General features: G+C 37.2%; 1 protein-coding gene across 22 annotated transcripts in view; it reads left to right on the top strand.

Annotated features, from left to right (window-relative positions):
* Nucleotides 1–19,050, top strand: part of UBR5 (ubiquitin protein ligase E3 component n-recognin 5) — a 104,340-nt gene that overhangs the window by 35,526 nt on the left and 49,764 nt on the right. For 20 of the 22 annotated variants that reach the window (XR_004987692.2, XR_004987693.2, XM_036436683.2 and 17 more), the window contains exons 6-18: nucleotides 325–514; nucleotides 663–822; nucleotides 1,701–1,850; nucleotides 3,719–3,930; nucleotides 9,451–9,567; nucleotides 9,649–9,759; nucleotides 10,617–10,771; nucleotides 11,566–11,683; nucleotides 14,900–15,084; nucleotides 15,712–15,821; nucleotides 16,025–16,137; nucleotides 18,486–18,629; nucleotides 18,725–18,836. Coding sequence is in view for 20 of the 22 variants with exons in the window: in XM_036436683.2 (XP_036292576.1) it covers nucleotides 325–514; nucleotides 663–822; nucleotides 1,701–1,850; nucleotides 3,719–3,930; nucleotides 9,451–9,567; nucleotides 9,649–9,759; nucleotides 10,617–10,771; nucleotides 11,566–11,683; nucleotides 14,900–15,084; nucleotides 15,712–15,821; nucleotides 16,025–16,137; nucleotides 18,486–18,629; nucleotides 18,725–18,836 (1,877 nt within the window). In the remaining 2 variants the exon portion in view is untranslated. The remainder of the gene's footprint in view (nucleotides 1–324; nucleotides 515–662; nucleotides 823–1,700; nucleotides 1,851–3,718; nucleotides 3,931–9,450; nucleotides 9,568–9,648; nucleotides 9,760–10,616; nucleotides 10,772–11,565; nucleotides 11,684–14,899; nucleotides 15,085–15,711; nucleotides 15,822–16,024; nucleotides 16,138–18,485; nucleotides 18,630–18,724; nucleotides 18,837–19,050) is intronic. The other 2 variants (XM_036436670.2, XM_036436673.2) reach the window with 1 other exon arrangement.

Genomic DNA, 19,050 nt, shown 5'->3' on the forward strand with positions numbered 1-19,050 from the left:
TCTTAAAGTCTTTAATAAAGTTATTTTTGCCTTTTTTAATAAAAAAAATTGATGTATGATTGACATATAAATTCAGTTGTACAACATTTAACCTGTTTCCTAATGGCCCTACGCTTTTGGAATGGTAAATGAACATTTTGCTTTGACTTAAAGTCACCAGCTGCATTAGTTTCTAATAAGAGAGTCAGCCTATCCTTTGAAGCTTTGAAGGCAAGCTTTGACAGATAGCTTTATCTTAGCTTAAGAGAATGAAAAATAAGATCTGAAGTGATCTTTTCAGAATGAGTGTATAAAATGATAATTCTCTAAATTCTCTAATTTTAGAAGTCGCTGGAGTTCTGGAGTAGGAGGAAGTGGAGGAGGATCCTCTGGTAGGTCGTCAGCTGGAGCGCGAGATTCCCGTCGACAGACTCGAGTGATTCGGACAGGACGGGATCGAGGGTCTGGGCTTTTGGGCAGTCAGCCCCAGCCAGTTATTCCAGCTTCCGTCATCCCCGAAGAGCTGATTTCACAGGTATAGCCCTTGTAGAACACTTAACATGGGGATGAGGTTTAACTGAATATAGTGAGTTATAGGCATGACTCATATCATGAGTTGTGAAATACTGCTCTAGAAAGAATTTAATCAAAGGGGTATTAGAATAACACACTTTTCATTTCAGGCCCAAGTTGTTTTACAAGGCAAATCCAGAAGTGTCATTATTCGGGAACTTCAGAGAACAAATCTTGATGTAAACCTTGCTGTAAATAATTTACTTAGCCGAGATGATGAAGATGGAGATGATGGGGATGACACAGCCAGCGAATCCTACTTGCCTGGAGGTTGGTGGATCACCATCATGATTTTCTCATCTCTGAAGGGAAAGGTTGTTTTTAAACTATGGAATGGAATTTTAAAGTACAATGAGTATTCTGACTTTAATTTCCAAGGTGGTGGTAGATACTTCTCCCTGTAGTGGTTTTTTTTGTTTGTTTGTTTGTTTTTTTTTTTTTTAAATCCTCACCTGAAGATAATTTCCAACTAATTTTCAGAGAAAGGGGAGAGGCAGAGAGAGATGTGAGAGAAACACATCAATTAGTTGACTCCTGTACTCACCCTGACCAGGACCAGGGCCTGGGCCTGGGAGGAGCCTTCAACCAAGGTATGTGCTCTTGGTTGGAATCAACCCACTACCCTTCCGTACTCAGGCCAATGCTCTAACCACTGAGAAAACTGGCTAGGGCACTGTAGTGGTTAAAAAAAAATTTTTTTTTAATTACAAATTCTTTTTTAAGGAAAAATGGGGGAATGTCTTTGCTCAGTGTATTTGGTCCCAGTAAAGAAATGGATATATGTTCATGGCTTTATCACTAGCTGACAAATGACTCTGGACTATTGTTTTTTGATGTCCTTATTACTGAGTATGTCTAAACTGCATTTAAATTTTGACTTATCTCTGTGATGTCACAAATATTTAAATAGAAATCTTATTTCTTATGATTATTAGTAGGTAGCACAAATAAGCAGACATGCAGTTGTTGTTCCTTAAAATATTTGTTAAGAATGTTCACTTTATTTCCTAGGTAGTGACTGCTATTTTTCTCACAGGTTATGCCAGTCAGTTTTCGATTTCAATCTGTTTTAATTTGCAGAGATCTTTCAATGATCTGCAGATGTTTTCTCTATATCTGCTTCATTTTTATTTACTTCTGTTTTGTAGAGGATCTTATGTCCCTTCTTGATGCTGACATTCATTCTGCCCACCCAAGTGTCATTATTGATGCGGATGCCATGTTTTCTGAAGACATTAGTTATTTCGGTTACCCTTCATTTCGTCGCTCATCACTTTCCAGGCTAGGCTCATCTCGAGGTAATTTTACATTTCTTTCTTTGTGACTATTGGCTGGCTTTATGGAGAGCAAATGGTAAAATTTGCTGTATTTGTTAATATAACAGTAGAGGAAATAATTAAGTTTTTTTTTTTTTATGCTTTGGCATTAAAACTAGTTATTTTTTATTTTGAAGAGCCACAATACTTTAGAGATGATCATATCTACATTGTGGAATACTCACCAAGGGTTACGACTGTATATTTAAATAGGATTATAGATTCTGAACTAAAAGCAGAATTCTACTTTATAGTGACATGCAGCATTCAGAAAACAAATCTCTTTAGTTTATTTGATTAAATTAAAGTGATTATTCTGTTAATTTTAAATCCTGGTTAAATGAAAGAGTGAAAAAACTTCTTATAAATATAGAAATGTTTGGTTTAATAAAATGCTATTTTAAAAAGGTATAATAGAGGTTAGAAAGTGATTTTGAAATCATCATACAAATATAAGACTTTGTCTATGTTGGTATAGATTTAGTTTGCATTTTAATTTTGTTAAGTCAATGTTTTTACTTTCCAGAATGTAAAACGGCTTGACTCAATAACAGTCAGCTATATAATTTATCAATCATTAATAAATTGAAGTTGCCATATTATATTAAGCTCTTGTTGCAAATATCTAGTACTTAAACCAGTTTTAAAAGAACAAACCTATGATTTTTTAAACATACTAAGTTTATTATATAATAGCTTTTAAAATTTTTTAAATGCATACTTAAATGTATCAAGTATTGAGTTTTAAAATATTTAGTACCTGCCGAGACCGGTTTGGCTCAATGGATAGAGCGTTGACTTGGGGACTGAAGGGTCCCGGGTTCGATTCCGGTCAAGGGCATGTACCTTGGTTGCGGGCATATCCCCAGTAGGGGGTGTGCAAGAGGCAGCTGATCGATGACTCTCTCTCATCGATGTTTCTAACTCTCTATCTCTCTCCCTTCCTCTCTGTACAAAATCAATAAAATATATTTTTAAAAAAATATTCAGTACCTAACACAACCTCTTGTAAATGTCTCCCTTTATGTTATTCTGTGTCATAGTAGGTACTATTTTTAGTTTGAACTATATGAAATTCCTGATTTTTGACTTGCATTGGTGGCAATTTTGTATGGCTCAACTTAATTTTGTTTTTAATCTTTCTTATCAAAAACTTGGAGCTGCAAAAACTGGTTATAGAGAATTTATAGCCAATTGTAGGGGGAACACTTTGTAAGAACTCTTTTTATAAAGATTCTTAAAAAAAAAATTAAAAAAAAAAATCCTGTCTAGTTTCTTAAAATAACACTTATTTATAAAAATCCAGCCTATAAATTACTCTAAAGTAGGCCGTGGATTATGAAAAGTTTTTTAGTTAATATTAATAGATTTAATCATTTCAAGGTTTTTCCTGTATAGGGTTTTTTTTTTTGTTTTTTTTTTAAACAATAGAAGACATTCTAACCTACTTTTGGTTTATATATGTACCTAACATGTTGAAATTCTAATTTATGCTTATTTCTAATAAATAAATAAAAAGTTATGGTAAACATTTTTAATGAAAGCCCAAAATTTTAGATTCCTTTTAAAAAATCTGTAGCAGTTTAAAATAAAGGAATTCTGCTATAAAAACATGTAGTTGCGATTCAGAAAAGTCTGCCTCTACAGAGTTCTTAAAAATACTAGTTTTATAATTTTTATACTTTCACTTGAAAGAGTTAATGTTTTGAATGTTGCATGTCAGGCTTATTAGAAATACATTTACATTAAATTTTTGTGAGTAGATAAACTGCTGTTAGTTGCATCCTGAAGGGTCTTTACTAGAGAGTGGCTTACTTTTATCCCACTGGTGTGACCCAATTGCATACCAGTTCTCCTTCTTCCCTTAGAGAGAGACTCTGAGCTGTTGCGTGAACGTGAGTCCGTTTTACGTTTACGTGAACGAAGGTGGCTTGATGGAGCCTCATTTGATAATGAAAGGGGCTCTACCAGCAAGGAAGGAGAGCCAAACTTGGATAAGAAAAATACACCTGTTCAAAGTCCAGTGTCTCTAGGAGAAGATTTGCAGTGGTGGCCGGATAAGGTATTTGGAAAAAATCCCTGCCTTTCCATTTAACTAGATTCCTGATAACCACTTTTCTACCCCCCTTCACTCCCCTGCGTGCCCCCCCGCCAAAAAAAAGGTTTCTATTTTAGATTTTTGTACTGTTACTAATCTCTCTCTCTCTCTCTCTCTCTCTCTCACACACACACACACACACACACACACACACACACACACACACACACACACACACAGTGATATTTTTGTTTTATTTAAAAAGTAAGTAAGTTTCTCAGTATCTAGAGCTGTGGCTGGCAAACTGCGGCTCGTGAGCCACATGTGGCTCTTTTGGCCCCTTGAGTATGGTTATTGCACAAAATACCACAGCCTGGGCGAGTCTGTTTTGAAGATAGAAGAAATTTAATTTAAAAAAAATTTGGCTCTCAAAAGGAATTTCAATCTTTGTACTGCTGATATTTCACTCTGTTATCTGATGAGTTTGCCGACCACTGCCCTAGAGCATTGGCCTGAGCACCAAAAGGTCTTTGGTTCAATTCTCGCTCAAGAGCATGTACCTGGGTTGCACACGTGGAAATAACCAATCATTGACTCTCTCACATTGATGTTTCTCTCTTTCTCCTTCCCTTCCTCTTTCCATTCCATTCTCTCCAAAATATCGATGGAAAAAATACCCTGGGGTGAGGATTAAAAGAGAAAAGAAAAATAATAAAAATATATATATATATTTATCTAACGTCGAAATTTATTTGGCATTACATGAGTAGTATTCGTGAGCTGTGTTTCAGTGGTGCAATATTTTTTCTACTGATGAAGTAAATTAGAGAAATCAGAACGGTAATTTCAGATAATACATTAGCCTTCTGTTTTAGGACTTTTTTTCTGGTGATAATTATACCAGTAACTGATGGTATATCTCTAATAAGATTTGTTTTGTAATGTCACGTGGACGCCCGTTTTTGCAGGGCATGTTTGTGATCTTGTGGATACAAGCATGCATGTGAGGGCAAGATGAGGATCTGTTTCTCTGACTAGTTAGCTGTCCCTGGACGGCAGTGAATTCAGCATCCTCTGCTCTGCATGCCGTGGGAGACAAACAGGCTGAACAGGAATGCACTGGGGGAGTTCTGCTCTGCAGCTGGGGGAGTGCAGTGTGCAGGCTTCTAGTGGTCTAGTAATAATTAATGTCGTTTTTCAACATTCGTTTAAAATCTTGCTTGGCGGTGACTTGTATTGACATAACCTTCCAACACGTGGAATCTACAGAACGTGTAAAGTGCAGTTAACAAGTTTTACTTGAAAAAGTTTGTGTTTGGTTTGGTTTTTGTTGCAAAACTAGGGCTAAGAAGATGGCGGATGAAGAGCATATTCGGCACTGCATGCTTTACGAGTTCCAATTAGGAAGAAAAGCAAGTGAGGCTGCAAAAAACATCTGTAGTGCTCTTGGTCAAGATGCAGTTAGCGCCAGAAAATGCAGCGTTGGTTTGAGAAATTTCGCGAGGGAAATTTTTCGTTAGATGACAAGAGTGGTCGAGGCTGTGTGTCCAATTTTGATCAAGAAGCTCTTCAAGCTCTTTTGGTGCAAAATCCTCAAATTACCCAACAAGAGCTTGCGACAACTTTAAATTGTTCACAAAAAACAATTTCCAATCAATTGCGTGCACTTGGCAAAGTCCAAAAGTTTGGAAAATGGGTTCCTCATGAGTTGACCGACAACAACCGTAATCAGAGTCACAATTTGCAGTTTGCTCCTCTCTCGTCAAAATCGTTTGCCGTTTTTAGAGCAAATTTTTACCGGAGATGAAAAATGGGTGCTGTATGTTAATTTGAAAAGGCGGCCTCAATGGTTGGACAAAAATGAGGCTCCGCAGCCCACGCCAAAACCTGACTTGCATGCGAAAAAAGTGATGTGTGTTTGGTGGAATTTTAAAGGAATTCTTCATTATGAACTTTTACCATCTACCCAAACCATTACAAGTGCAGTGTATAGTGCCCAATTGGAAAGGTTAGCCCAAGCTTTAAGAGAAAAAGAACCCGCGCTGATTAATCGGAAGGGCGTAATTCTTCACCACGATAACGCACGACCGCATACTGCAAGAATCACTGCTGAAAAACTGCGCCAGTTGGAATGGGAAGTTCTCCCTCAACCTGCATATTCTCCTGATATTGCCCCTTCCGATTACCATTTGTTTCATTCTTTGCAAAACTTTCTTCTTGGAAAAAAATTTAATAATAAAGAATGCCTCAAAAATGCATTGACCGAATTTTTTGCATCAAAATCACAAGAATTTTACAACAGAGGGATTAAAATGCTTCCTGAGCGTTGGGCACAAGTAGTAGAAAACAACAGCAACTATATTGTTGATTAAATTTTGTTGTATTGTTTAAATAAAGTCGATTTAAAGAAGTATTAGAAACGACATTAATTATTACTAGACCTAATAGAAAGCTGTCAGGATTTGTTAAGATGACTTGAACCTTGAAGGGTCCACCACTGCCACTAGTGATGCTCTCTGTTGATGGTGTGTGGGCTTCATTGTCTTTAGGGATGGGTGATTCATCTTCAGAGGGTCCTGTAGGAAGCCGTAGGTTTTCACTTCTTTTGGGGTGTTTGTTCTTATTTCCAGAAATAGTAGGGTAGGAAATTTTCATAAGTAGAAATAAAAAAAAGATAAGAATTTTAAGGTTAAACTCTAGCAGATAAGTTTCTGATAAGGACTTCTTTTCTTTCTTTGAAGTTGAATTGGAAATATTAAAGGAAAATATTATCTAACTATTTTTCATAGTTATTATGAGTCTTGACATAGTTCATTTTTCTTCTTCTGTATTCAGCTCATGTAGAAAACTTGAATGCAAGAAGGAGCATGAATTTTAATCAGTCTCTTTATAAGCAAAAGGTTATTCTGGTTTCCTTGGCAGCTAACAGATTTTCCCTGAGTTGAATTCATTTACTTATTTCCATAAAACTAGAAATTTCCAAAGTTTTAACTTTCACTTCGTATGCTAGAAGGTGGTGTAAACCCCGGGCTTTCTTTTTGTTTGTATGGTACATTGTGTTTCCTGTTTCTCTTGCCTGGATCATATTAGAGCTGTGTCTGCATATTGGCAAGGAGTCATAGGAGACTCACAATCTCATTTTAACAGTGCCATCGCATGCATAGTAGCCCAAGCTGCTTTATCATTTATTATTTTTGATTAATGAAAGTATTTTGAATAGTACAAGTTTAGCAAACTTTTCCTCTGGCCATTGTACCCATTGTTAAATTTAGCCAGTGATTTGCCTTTACTGGTAGCCATGTTTTCAGGCACAACTTGTTTTCAGAGATAGTTACTAAGTATCATGAGATCCTGATACTGCAACAGACCTTACTTAGTATATTTCCTGGTTTGTTAACATTGACTAGAGGAGGAATAGCATAATGTGAAACAAGATGTAGCTTAGCTATACTTTATTATTAAATACCTAATTTAAAAATAGTCAAAAAGATCCAAGTCAGACCAATAGAAAGTAGTTACCTATAAATAGGAAAGAGAAGAGGTTCCAGAACTGATGATGGTTTGAATAGAAGTTTAAAGAGAAGGTGGAATGATTAAATGCATGGGCATTGATACAGCTGTTGTAGGTGCTGTTATGGCTGTTGGCAAAACTGATAACGTGAAATATGCCAAGTGATCATTCACTTTACTGCGAGTAGCATTGAAGGAGAGACCAGTATAGGTGGTGGTTGGCGTTACAAGAGAGGGTTGTATTCAGTGTGTGTGTGTTACCTTTAAATAGGGGAGAAGGACACTTTTTTCCTGGGATGGGGTGCTTTTTCATTAAATGAACCTAGAAGTGGGAATACTCGGGAAGCTCGTGTTTTCTAGGGAAGTAGGAGATGAAGTCAGGGGAGCAGGTAATGGTGGTTGACTTGGACAGATCACTTGCTTGTGCTGGGCCCTGTGTTGTGTACTTTATATGTTACTTTACTTGGTCTTTACCCTCCCCATCTCCATATGTGTTATTAACACTCATTTTAGAGGTGAAGAAATGGGTTCAGAGAAACGGCATTAAGTTACCTGAAGTCATGTGTTTAGAAAGTGCTGGGTCCCAGTTGGACCTACTTGGTCTGATTGTGTCGTTCTTTGAACCAAGGAGTGAAAGAAGTGTGGTGGGAAATGTTAAGCTTTGATGCAGCAGCCATGGAGAGTCGATATGACTTTCAGATCCCCTTGGGGAAGGGAAGAGAGGAATTGCTAACTTAGAGCATTTCAAACTTGGTCTCTCCCACTGTGCCTTGAAAGTGGGGCTGATGGGTACTGGTAAACAAGAAGGTGAAAATCAGTATATATATATATTTTTTTATAACTCTGAGTCATAACCTGTTACTATTACATTTAAAATCTTGGCAGAATTCACAGGCTTTTAGCTGAGCACTATAACCCATCTGACCAAATAAGGTTGGAATTCGACAGAAAACCATAAAGACACCATTAGTTTAGCATACCTTAGAGCCAGAATTCCAAAGAAAGTAGTGTATAGACCAGTAGCAAGAAATACAAGTTAAAAATATGTTTTTGGCAAGTTTGGAGGTGAGATTTCTGGGTAGCTTCATGGCTCTGATCATATTGGTCTTATGTTTAAGAAATTATTGAGCCCTAGCCGGTTTGGCTCAGTGGATAGAGTGCCACAACTGTGGACCAAAGGGTTCCAGGTTCGATTCCGGTCAAAGGCATGTACTTCACAGTTGCAGACTCCTTCCTGGCTTGAGTCCTAGTCGGGGTGTGTGCAGGAGGCAACCAATGGATTTGTTTCTCTCATATCAATGTTTCTCTGTCTTTCCCTCTCTCTTTTACTCTTTATAAAAATCAATGGAAAAACATCCTTGGTTGAGAATTAACAAATAAAAAGAAATTATCATTGATGTTGTTTATTTATATTTATTGTCCAAGCTTTGTATAATTTAATTGCATTCCAATTCATTGCATGAACATCACCTTAAAACTAAACAAACTTTTACCTTAAAAAACCAACATGACATTTGTTTTAGCAGTTTGGAAAAGCCTGCAGAGAGGGAAACTTAATACTCAACTTCCCCTGCTTCACCTTCTACGTGCACTGTTCTAAGAACTGCAGATACAGTAGTAAACAATTCAAGGCTTATGTTCCATTGAGATAGAGCATAAACAAGTTAATATAATATAAATTGTGAAATGCTATGAAGGAAAAAGAAGGCAGAATAAGGAGATAAAATATGTGAGTGGTGGTTTTATAGATTGTGTGGTCAGAGAGGTCTCATCTGAGCAGATTGATTGAGGAGAGGGAACGAGTCACACGAGAAACAAGACAAGAAGAAGGACCCGGGTGGGTTCCGGGAAGAAGGCCAGTGTGACTGGAGGGAGGGAGCTGGGGCCATACAGAGGACCTTGCAGGCTGTGCTGAAGAATTTCATAGCTGTGGTTTATGTGTTCACATAATTCAGGTTTTGTGTAATATTGTATCCAAACCATTAGGTTTGGCAACTGTTACATTTATTGCATTGTGATATTTTTTCTTTATAGGACGGGACAAAATTCATCTGTATTGGGGCTCTATATTCTGAGCTTTTGGCTGTGAGCAGTAAAGGAGAACTTTATCAGTGGAAGTGGAGTGAATTGGAGCCTTACAGAAATGCACAGGTATTTTATATTAAATCTTTCATTGACTAGCTCTGCATATCAACATACAAAATGGTGATCATTTTTCTTATGCTTTCAAAGAATCCTTCACTGCATCATCCACGAGCAACATTTTTGGGGCTAACCAATGAAAAGATAGTTCTCCTGTCTGCAAATAGCATAAGAGCAACTGTAGCTACAGAAAATAACAAGGTATGAAACACTGCATTGATTGATTGATGAACATTTTATACTCATTTTCTTGATTGTTTTCTCCCTTTTCCTTTTGTCTTTCTAAGTAGATCACACATACAAAGTGTTTCAGCCTCAGGAGAGTAATCCAGTATAGTCTTTTTTGTTGTGTGTTTATCTTTGTATTATAATTTAACTCTAGAGGTAGCTTCCTATTTTAAGGGAAGGAAAAAATATTCAAGGTAAATGCTGACAAAAAGAGATATGATAAGCATTGTAACTTGAGATTATATTATAGATTGAGAAAGTATGAATATTATGCCTCAGATTATCAGTTTGGCTTTAAAAGAGACATTATATTATTTTTAAAATGGTTGGAGCAAGTGTTTACTTTTAATTAATACCTTACATGGCTTTAGACTTTGACTTATTTGTATGAAGAAAGTAGTTTACTTACTTTCTTTTTTTTTTTTTTTTAATATATATATTTTATTGATTTTGTACAGATAGGAAGGGAGAGAGATAGAGAGTTAGAAACATCGATGAGAGAGAGTCATTGATCAGCTGCCTCTTGCACACCCCCTACTGGGGATATGCCCGCAACCAAGGTACATGCCCTTGACCAGAATCAAACCCGGGACCCTTCAGTCCCCAAGCCGACGCTCTATCCATTGAGCCAAACCGGTCTCGGCGAAAGTAGTTTACTTTCTAAGTCTTACTAAGAACCTTTATTGAATTACGTATTTTAATTTTTTTTCTCGCATTTAGCACAAAACTGAAATTTTAGAATTCCAGCCTTTAGAGTATAAAGTTTTAACCACAGTTCTTTTGAAAAGGTTACTTGTTTTTATTTAAACCTTTACTATTTTATTCTTTAGGTTGCTACATGGGTAGATGAAACTCTAAGTTCTGTGGCTTCTAAATTAGAGCACACTGCACAGACTTACTCTGAACTTCAAGGGGAACGGATAGTTTCGTTACATTGCTGTGCCCTCTATACCTGTGCCCAGCTGGAGAACAATTTATACTGGTGGTGAGTATCACCGGGAGGGGGACTCAGCGAATGAGCTAATGCTCTATGTGCATAAATAGGTGCTTTGGGTAGTGGAATACCAACATGAGAAGGTCAGCAAAAGATAATGCTTTTCGAGGGGGAAGTTTCACTTCGCAGCAAAGTAACATTAAAAATACCTTAAAAGAGACGCTTATAGAAAATAATGCATACTCAGTGCATTAGAAACTTTGTAAAAATATAACGCAGTAACAAAAATCACCTACAATCCTACACCTCAAAGATACAATTACTATTAACATTTAGTGGTATTTTAGTCGTTCTTTCCTATACGTAAATGTGTACTTATTTTACATAATTGAAAGCATAGGTTATAGGGTACTTTCTAATTCAACAGTGTTACTTAAAATGTAAGTTTAAGGGTTATTAAAAGTATTTCAATTTATGAATATTGTATACCTTAGTTACCCTTTCACTATTCAAAGAAACTTTTAAATGTATTCTCTCGTGTTTTAAGACACTAGTAAGTTTGCATTGACAGAAATCATATATAAGAATATAATAAAATATCAACTGATGAATTTTTGGTAAATTCTAATGAAGGTTTTAATAAAAATGGATCCAGTTATGTTTTAAACCTATGAACAAGAATGAGTTGAACATGTTAATATTAAGAATGAGTTGAACATGTTAATATTTTGAAGCAAAAATATTGGAGAAGGAATATGAATGCCTAAATAATATGTATAATTTCAGATTTGTTTAATGGTTTTTTGGGGTCCTTTTTTTGACCAATTCATGCTTTGTCTTTCCAGGGGTGTAGTCCCTTTCAGTCAAAGGAAGAAAATGTTAGAGAAAGCTAGAGCAAAAAATAAAAAGCCCAAATCTAGTGCTGGTATTTCTTCAATGCCTAACATCACTGTTGGCACCCAGGTAAGGGATTAGAACTAATCCTGTCCTAAGGGACATTATTTCTCTTCAAAATCACTTTCTACCCTGTAAGTAATTCCCCTCTAAATTGAATGTCATTTAAAGGGCCAGGTTCCAGTAGCATGTATGTGGCACATCATTCTTTTTTCAGTAGTCGAGTAACATACAGAGTCTGCTCCAATGTCAGGAGGTTTCCCCATGGGGCAGGGTTCCCACACTTGTCTGGTTTTCACAGTCATTTGGTACTTAGATGCCGAGTCTGGAGCCTCTTACTGGAAATTTTCCTTCAGTTTGTCTGGTGTTGGGGCCCAGGAAGGAAGTACTGTATATAACACACATTCCAGGTGATTCTTAATGATCAAGCCTTCAAAACATGCTGCTCTTTGGGGACATCATCAGTGGAGGCTGGAGGCTTCGTCAGATTACCCAGGGTTCTACCAGTTTCTGTTTCTTGACTCAGATGGTTTAAGACTCCTGCAGATATCTTATGGAAGATGCTTTTTCTAATACCACAACCTTTCCAGGAGTCTGTAGAATCTTTCTCCACTTGCATACCTGTGTGAGGAATAGTATTCCCATATTTACTCAAAGTCATATCACAGCAGAAGCAGACATGGGATTCCAGCTGTCTTCTATTAAATTGGACATTAAGAGACTTGCAAACATGCAAACAATGCCACTTTTCTTGCTGATTCTTTGAAAATTTGGGTTTTTGTTTTTGTTTTTGTTTTATCATAAAAATGGTTTATATTAACCCAGGATTTATTGCTGTTAAGTGAATATTTAAAATTTTCTCAGTTTTAATTATTTACATATTAAAAACCAACTATATGATCCACATGAAAGATTTTTAGGTTCTCAGTGATGTTTAATAGGAAAGAGTTTGAGTGCTAGTGTTACCATGATTCGTTAGACTTTCATAGAAGTAACTTCAGGTTAAAACTTGGCATTTATATTCATTATAGTAAGTACTGTAGTGAATGTTTAAGGACTTTATAATCCCTAACACCTAGACAAACAGTGGATTCTATTACATAATGTGGAACAAATTTCCTCATCTGACATTTTCAATTCAGTTTTTTTCTCTCTACCATATTATTTATATCCTCTGAGTCTTAAAAGTTGTCATCATTTTCACTGTTACTTTTTTTCTCTAAAACAGCTTCAATGAAGCTGTTCTATTTGTTTGTGGCTATTTTTTGTCTTACTCATGGTTGTCTTGTTCTGATCCTTTGTTGGCCTTCCAACTAGGAAGTTTCCAGCAATTACGCACTGTTTTGACTGTGACTGTACAGCCTTCAGTGTTTATGTCAGTTGCTTTGTACAGCTCTTTCTCTTCTTGGAGCTCCCCTTCTTCTAGTTAGTTCAAACACTGCTCGCTGATGTTCTCCAAGTTCCCTGTTCTCTGGACTCACAATTGCCTTATTACCATGTAGGATGACATTACTATGGACAGGGAGGGCTGAACAAATACTTTAGAGACATACTGAGGAAAAGCTAAACAAAATAGTATGGCACTAAATTGCTGAAAGATAGCAACATGTTAACATATTTGGTGTAGAACTAAGTTTTTGTTTTGAACCTACAAAAAAAAACAGTGGAGGTTTAAGACAGTCACAGCCACAGAACGAGTGTTCATGTGTTAACATCAGAAAGAATTATTGATCACTTAGGGTTTTTAACTGCACCTGCACTCACAGATCATAATTGTTGAGAGAAATGTACAGGCATACCTCCTTTTATTGTGCTTTGCAGATATTGTGTTTTTTACAAATTGAATGTTTATGGCAACTCTGCATCAAGCCATCTTATCAGCATCTTTTTTCCAACAGGCTCAGATGATGGTTAGCATTTGAGCAATAAAATATTTTTAACTTAAGGTACATAATTTTTTTAGACATAATGATATTGCATACCTAATAGATTACATTATAGTATAGACAACTTTTATATGCACTGGAAACAAAAAAATTTGTGAGACTAGCTTTATTGTGATATTAATGTTATTGCAGTGCTTTGGAACAGAACCCATAATACATCTGAGGTGGGCTTGTATTTTCACTGTATGTCTTGTTAGATGCTGGACCCTGGATATGTAACTCCTGGCTTTAAGGTGCATTTATTTTTATTATAAGGCTTTCATACATAACTTCTAATATATCTCGCTACATTTCTTCTTCAATTACAGCCTTCAGGCTTTAAACTTTCTATTACTTTTTTCTGAAAATTTGTGGATGAAACTTCCCTTTAAGTCACAGCAAAGCAGGACATACATTTTTCAAGAAGCTAGCTATTAAGAACTATTCATTAGAGATCATAGAACTACTTGGTGACATATAACTGTTCTTTGATAGTACTGTGACTCTATGCCATTGTTTCCACTTCTCATATTTATCAAATGTTTAGCTTCTTCTGTGTCACTAAGTATAAATCACCAAAAAATAGGATCTTTATATATGCCACTGTCAAGTACAACATAATCATTAGTTATTGGATAATTGAACAGAACATCAGTAAGATTGTACTATCGATATTAGAGAAATAGAGATTTCCAGAAATGATAGTTATACCTTTTTTTGGTGCTAGCATTAGTGTGTTTGACAGTGCCACCTTGCAGGTTATTGGTTTCAGGATGTTCTCTGGCAGTGAAAATCTATAGATTGTTCTTAAATTGAACTATAGATTATTCTATAAATAGATTGTTCTATAGATTGAACTCCACTAAATGCTTACACTAATGTCTGTGCACTCTTACATTATCCCAGGAAGCTTCTGGCTGTAAACAACAGTTTTCCGTGGGAAACAAACATCAATAGCTATGAAGTGATATAGTCTATAGGGTCACGAATTAAAGAGAATAATTCAAATTACAAGAAACAGACAAAATATGCAATTGTTTGTTCACATTTCACTTTTTAAATTACCTTGTTAGTTTCTTTTCTACTATTTCTATTGTTTCCTTATGGCAGAATGTCAATATTTGCTGCCTAAATTTTAATTTTTAGCAAATGTGCTACAATTATTCTTGCTCCTTGTTTTTTGAGGAATAAATGTTTTTAATGGAGACCTTGAAGTCAATGCTTTATCAGCCTCTTGATTGTGTAAAATTGTATTTGGAAAACTGAGGAAGCAATATACTTTCACATGTTGTATTTTTATACACTTTTGAAATAACTTCTAGTATGTCGTGTTGATGGTGATTTTTCTTTTGTTTGCCAGGTATGCTTGAGAAATAATCCTCTTTATCACGCTGGAGCAGTTGCATTTTCAATTAATGCTGGGATTCCTAAAGTTGGTGTCTTAATGGAGTCCGTTTGGAATATGAATGATAGCTGTAGATTTCAACTTAGATCTCCTGAGAGCTTGAAAAGTATGGACAAAGCTAGCAAAACTACCGAAGCTAAGTAAGTATTATACCCTAACTAATTTTGGTTTTACAGCACTTCTAGTTTGCACTGTATCTGAAGAGGATAGTCAAGGGAGACAGAGGTGTATAGTGACTCAGAAAAGTGCTCAGGAGTTTGGAAAAGAATTGGTAAAATTTACTGTTTGCTGCTTGGTATTAATATCCCTATATTATAGTTCTTGATTAATTGCCAGAATGACAGTATGTATGGTTCTCTTTTGTTGTCTTTGTTTTGTTGTTAGAGTGTGTCCGTAGTGTTTCGTAGTGGTAACATGTTCAGCCTTATTGTGTTAGGTCAACTTTCTCCCCCTCTTTTCATAAAACTATGTTGATAAGCCAAATGTAGTTTTCATTGTTATTCCTCGATAATACTTATTTGAAGCATTGTTCCAAGTTGTTGATAGCGTTATATGGTATATTTTTCTTCTATTTTAAAACAATAAAAATTTGAAGTAGGCACTGTGTACCCTCTTCCGTAACGTACTAAAAATACATCGTTTTGTACAGATTTTTAATACTTTATTCCCTTACATAAGAATAAACTTGAGTCTTAAAAATAACCATTTGACAACTGCCTAATACTTCACATTCCTAATTGTAAGGAGAATCTTATTTCTAATCTCAGGCCTGAAAGCAAGCAGGAACCAGTGAAAACAGAAATGGGCCCCCCACCATCTCCAGCATCCACGTGTAGTGACGCATCCTCCATCGCCAGCAGTGCGTCAATGCCATACAGTAAGTGTTAGTGAGGTACCTGTTGGTCAGTAGGTCCCAGTCAGTATTTGAAAATTTGGGTTTTTCAACTTTAGGTCCAACATCAGCTGCTGTGTTACCTCAATTATGTATCCCTTTACAAATGATCTATTTATATTAGGTGAAATCTATAAAGTCTCCTTTACATTTTCTTTTTGGTACTTACCCTTTTGTTGTTGTCTAAGAACGACGACGGTCCACCCCTGCCCCCAAAGAGGAGGAGAAGGTGAACGAAGAGCAGTGGTCTCTTCGGGAAGTCGTTTTTGTGGAAGATGTTAAGAATGTTCCTGTTGGCAAGGTGTGTTCAGAATATCTAAGAACTAATTACTAACAGAACTGTAATGCTATTGGTTATCCAAGAGTTTATGGTTGGTGAGTGTTCATCAGCTCTTTTATTCAAAGCTGTTTTATTTCTCACCTTCAATGACCTCTTTTAAGTCCTATCCCTTAATAAGATGCCAGATAGATGATTATTATGCCTCTCCTTGAGCATTTATGCTATTTGATTTTTGTGAATAACCCATGTCCCACATGGCTTAGGGTTTGTAATCTGGAGAAGGGGCCGCATGCAAATTAAGAGACAAGACAAGCAGTAATAATTTGGAAATTGGGGGGCCAGGCAGGAGCCCAGGAGGACTACTTTGGGATCAGGCCTTGCAATCCTTTTATTCAATTTGGGATACACCTATAGCCCTTAGGCAGGCAATTTCCAGTAACTGACAGACTATCTTTGAGTAAGGATTTATATGACTGTCTAGTGGGGAAGTTGCTTCAGCTATCATTGTCTCAACTAAATAGTGGGTGCATAGCTTTGCCAGGGCTCAAGGGTCACCAGCATTCCGGGCTCCTTGTCCACACCTCTCTGCTAGTGAAGACAATACCCGGTTTCCCACAGATTTTTAAAGAAATTTTATTTTGGAATTTTAGATGTGAAAAAAGGTGCAAAATTAGATTATCTTTTTATGTAGTCCATTCTTTGGAACTATTAGATAGTCCTAATGGAGATCATCTCTATAATAAAGACCCAGGGTGTAACGACCAATCACAACCAAAGGCTGACCATCTGGAAGTCAGCTCTGGGTCCCCATGGCGACCCAGCACTGACTACTATGGCTGCAGGCCCAGTGACCCAGCAGTGACTGCTGAGGGGGCTTTGAATCAGGCCTGGAAGGAGACCTGAGGAGAGAAGTAGGGATTGATCTGTAGTGTCTGAGGCAGCTTTTGACCAGCACTTGCCTCTCTCTTTCCTCTGAGCCTGGCCAGTAGCCCCACGTTCATTTATCTCCGGGCCTCCACCAGGGCTGCTGGTCAGCCCTGCCTTTCTGTTCAAGCTCTGGGTCCAGATACACTGACTGGCATAGAAACTGACCAGTCAGAACCAAATCTGGGTCAACTGTGAGGAGCCAATAGCTGTCTAGGAGGTGGAGCTTTTGACACTGACTGGCATAAAAACTGACCAATTAGAACCAAATTGGCCCCCAGAGGAGGGCACTTGGGGGCGAGATCAGACTGGCAGGGGAGGGCAGTTGGGGGCAAGATCAGGCTGGCAAAGGAGGACAGTTAGAGGTGATCAGGCAGTAGGCAGGTGAGTGGTTAGGAGCAGCAGTCCCAGATTGCAAAAGGGATGTCCAGTTGCCTGTTTTATCAGGCCTACACTGCCAGTCAGACATCCCGCAAGGGGTACCCGATTGGAGAAGGTGCAGGCTGGGCTGAGGGAACCATCCCCTCTGTGCATGAATTTCATGTACCAGGCTACTAGTTTTCCATAACATTTAAAAATATTATTACTCTAAGTCACCTTTCACTTCTCTTCTTACTGGAGCGTGTCTTGCTCTCTTGGGAACAAGTTAGTAGAGGCTATCAGCTGGAGTGCCATTAATTTCCCCTTTCTCTCTGTATATAGTTAAAACCAAAATGGATCTGTAGTTGTAGAATTCCTGCAAAGTAAAGGTTTTCCTGATTGCCCATTAATTTCTGAAATAAGATGTTCTTAGAGGAAAGAATAGATACACCCACCACACTCGGCAATTTACAAAGACCTTTTTCATACTCTATTTCATTTGATTGTCAAAATAGAACTGTGGTTTACGGGCAGGTTTTTCTTCTGAGAATGTCGCACTCAAAATCAAAAGCAGTACGTGTAGAGGTGGGACTGAGTATTCTAGTTTCAAGTCTTGTGCGTGCCTGCCTGTGCATTGAGTGTCTACCTGTGCTGTCCAGGATGGCAGCCACTTGCTGTGTATTTGGCTAATTAACTTTAGTAAAATTAAACAACATTAAAGCCTGCTACTCAGTCACATCAACTCCATTTCAAGTGCTTAATAGCTTCCGATAGGACAGCGCAGGCCATCATCGCACAGCGGACTACATACTGATAAAGAGGAATGAGGGAGGATTTTGTAGATTATACTTATTTTTTCAGTTGATTGCCAAACATCCACAGGCTATGTAGTTTAGTTTTTCTCTAGAAAATAAGCCTTGCTAATAGATACCAAGTTTTGATGAGCTTGTTCAGGTTAATTTTACAACTTGGTGATTACTGAAGAAATATAAGGAATTAAATGCCTCAGTGTTAATTTAATGAATACCATTTGCGTATTGATTTCATATAAATTATTAATGTAGCATATTTACCTCTATTTCTAGGTGCTAAAAGTGGACGGTGCCTATGTTGCTGTAAAATTTCCTGGCACATCCAGCAATACAAACTGTCAGAGCAGCTCCGGCTCAGATGCGGACCCTTCTTCTCTCCTGCAGGACTGTAGGTTACTTAGAATCGATGAACTGCAGGTCAGTGTGGAGGACTCCCTCAGCGGGTGAATATTGGGACTGACTCCTGGAGGATGTTACAAATTTGAGAGCGAAATTCTTTTTGTGTCATGCAGGTTGTCAAAACTGGTGGAACACCAAAAGTTCCCGACTGTTTCCAAAGGACTCCTAAAAAGCTGTGTATACCTGAAAAAACAGAAATACTAGCAGTGAATGTGGATTCCAAAGGTAAAGATTCGACAAGTTTTTCAGCTGGCATATTCTGTATCCACTTAACACTTGTGTGCAGCAAATGAGCAGAATCAAGTGATTTGGGGCAGTTGACAGATTATGTACCCTGGGCGTAATAATACTATGGAGTAAAATGTATCTGTTGGAATTGGCTTACAAGTATGGGCATAAAGGTCAACATTTGGTAGTACTTACTATAGACATGTAATAA

Source organism: Pipistrellus kuhlii, unplaced genomic scaffold, assembly GCF_014108245.1.
Source record: "Pipistrellus kuhlii isolate mPipKuh1 unplaced genomic scaffold, mPipKuh1.p scaffold_m20_p_14, whole genome shotgun sequence".
NCBI lineage: Eukaryota > Metazoa > Chordata > Mammalia > Chiroptera > Vespertilionidae > Pipistrellus > Pipistrellus kuhlii.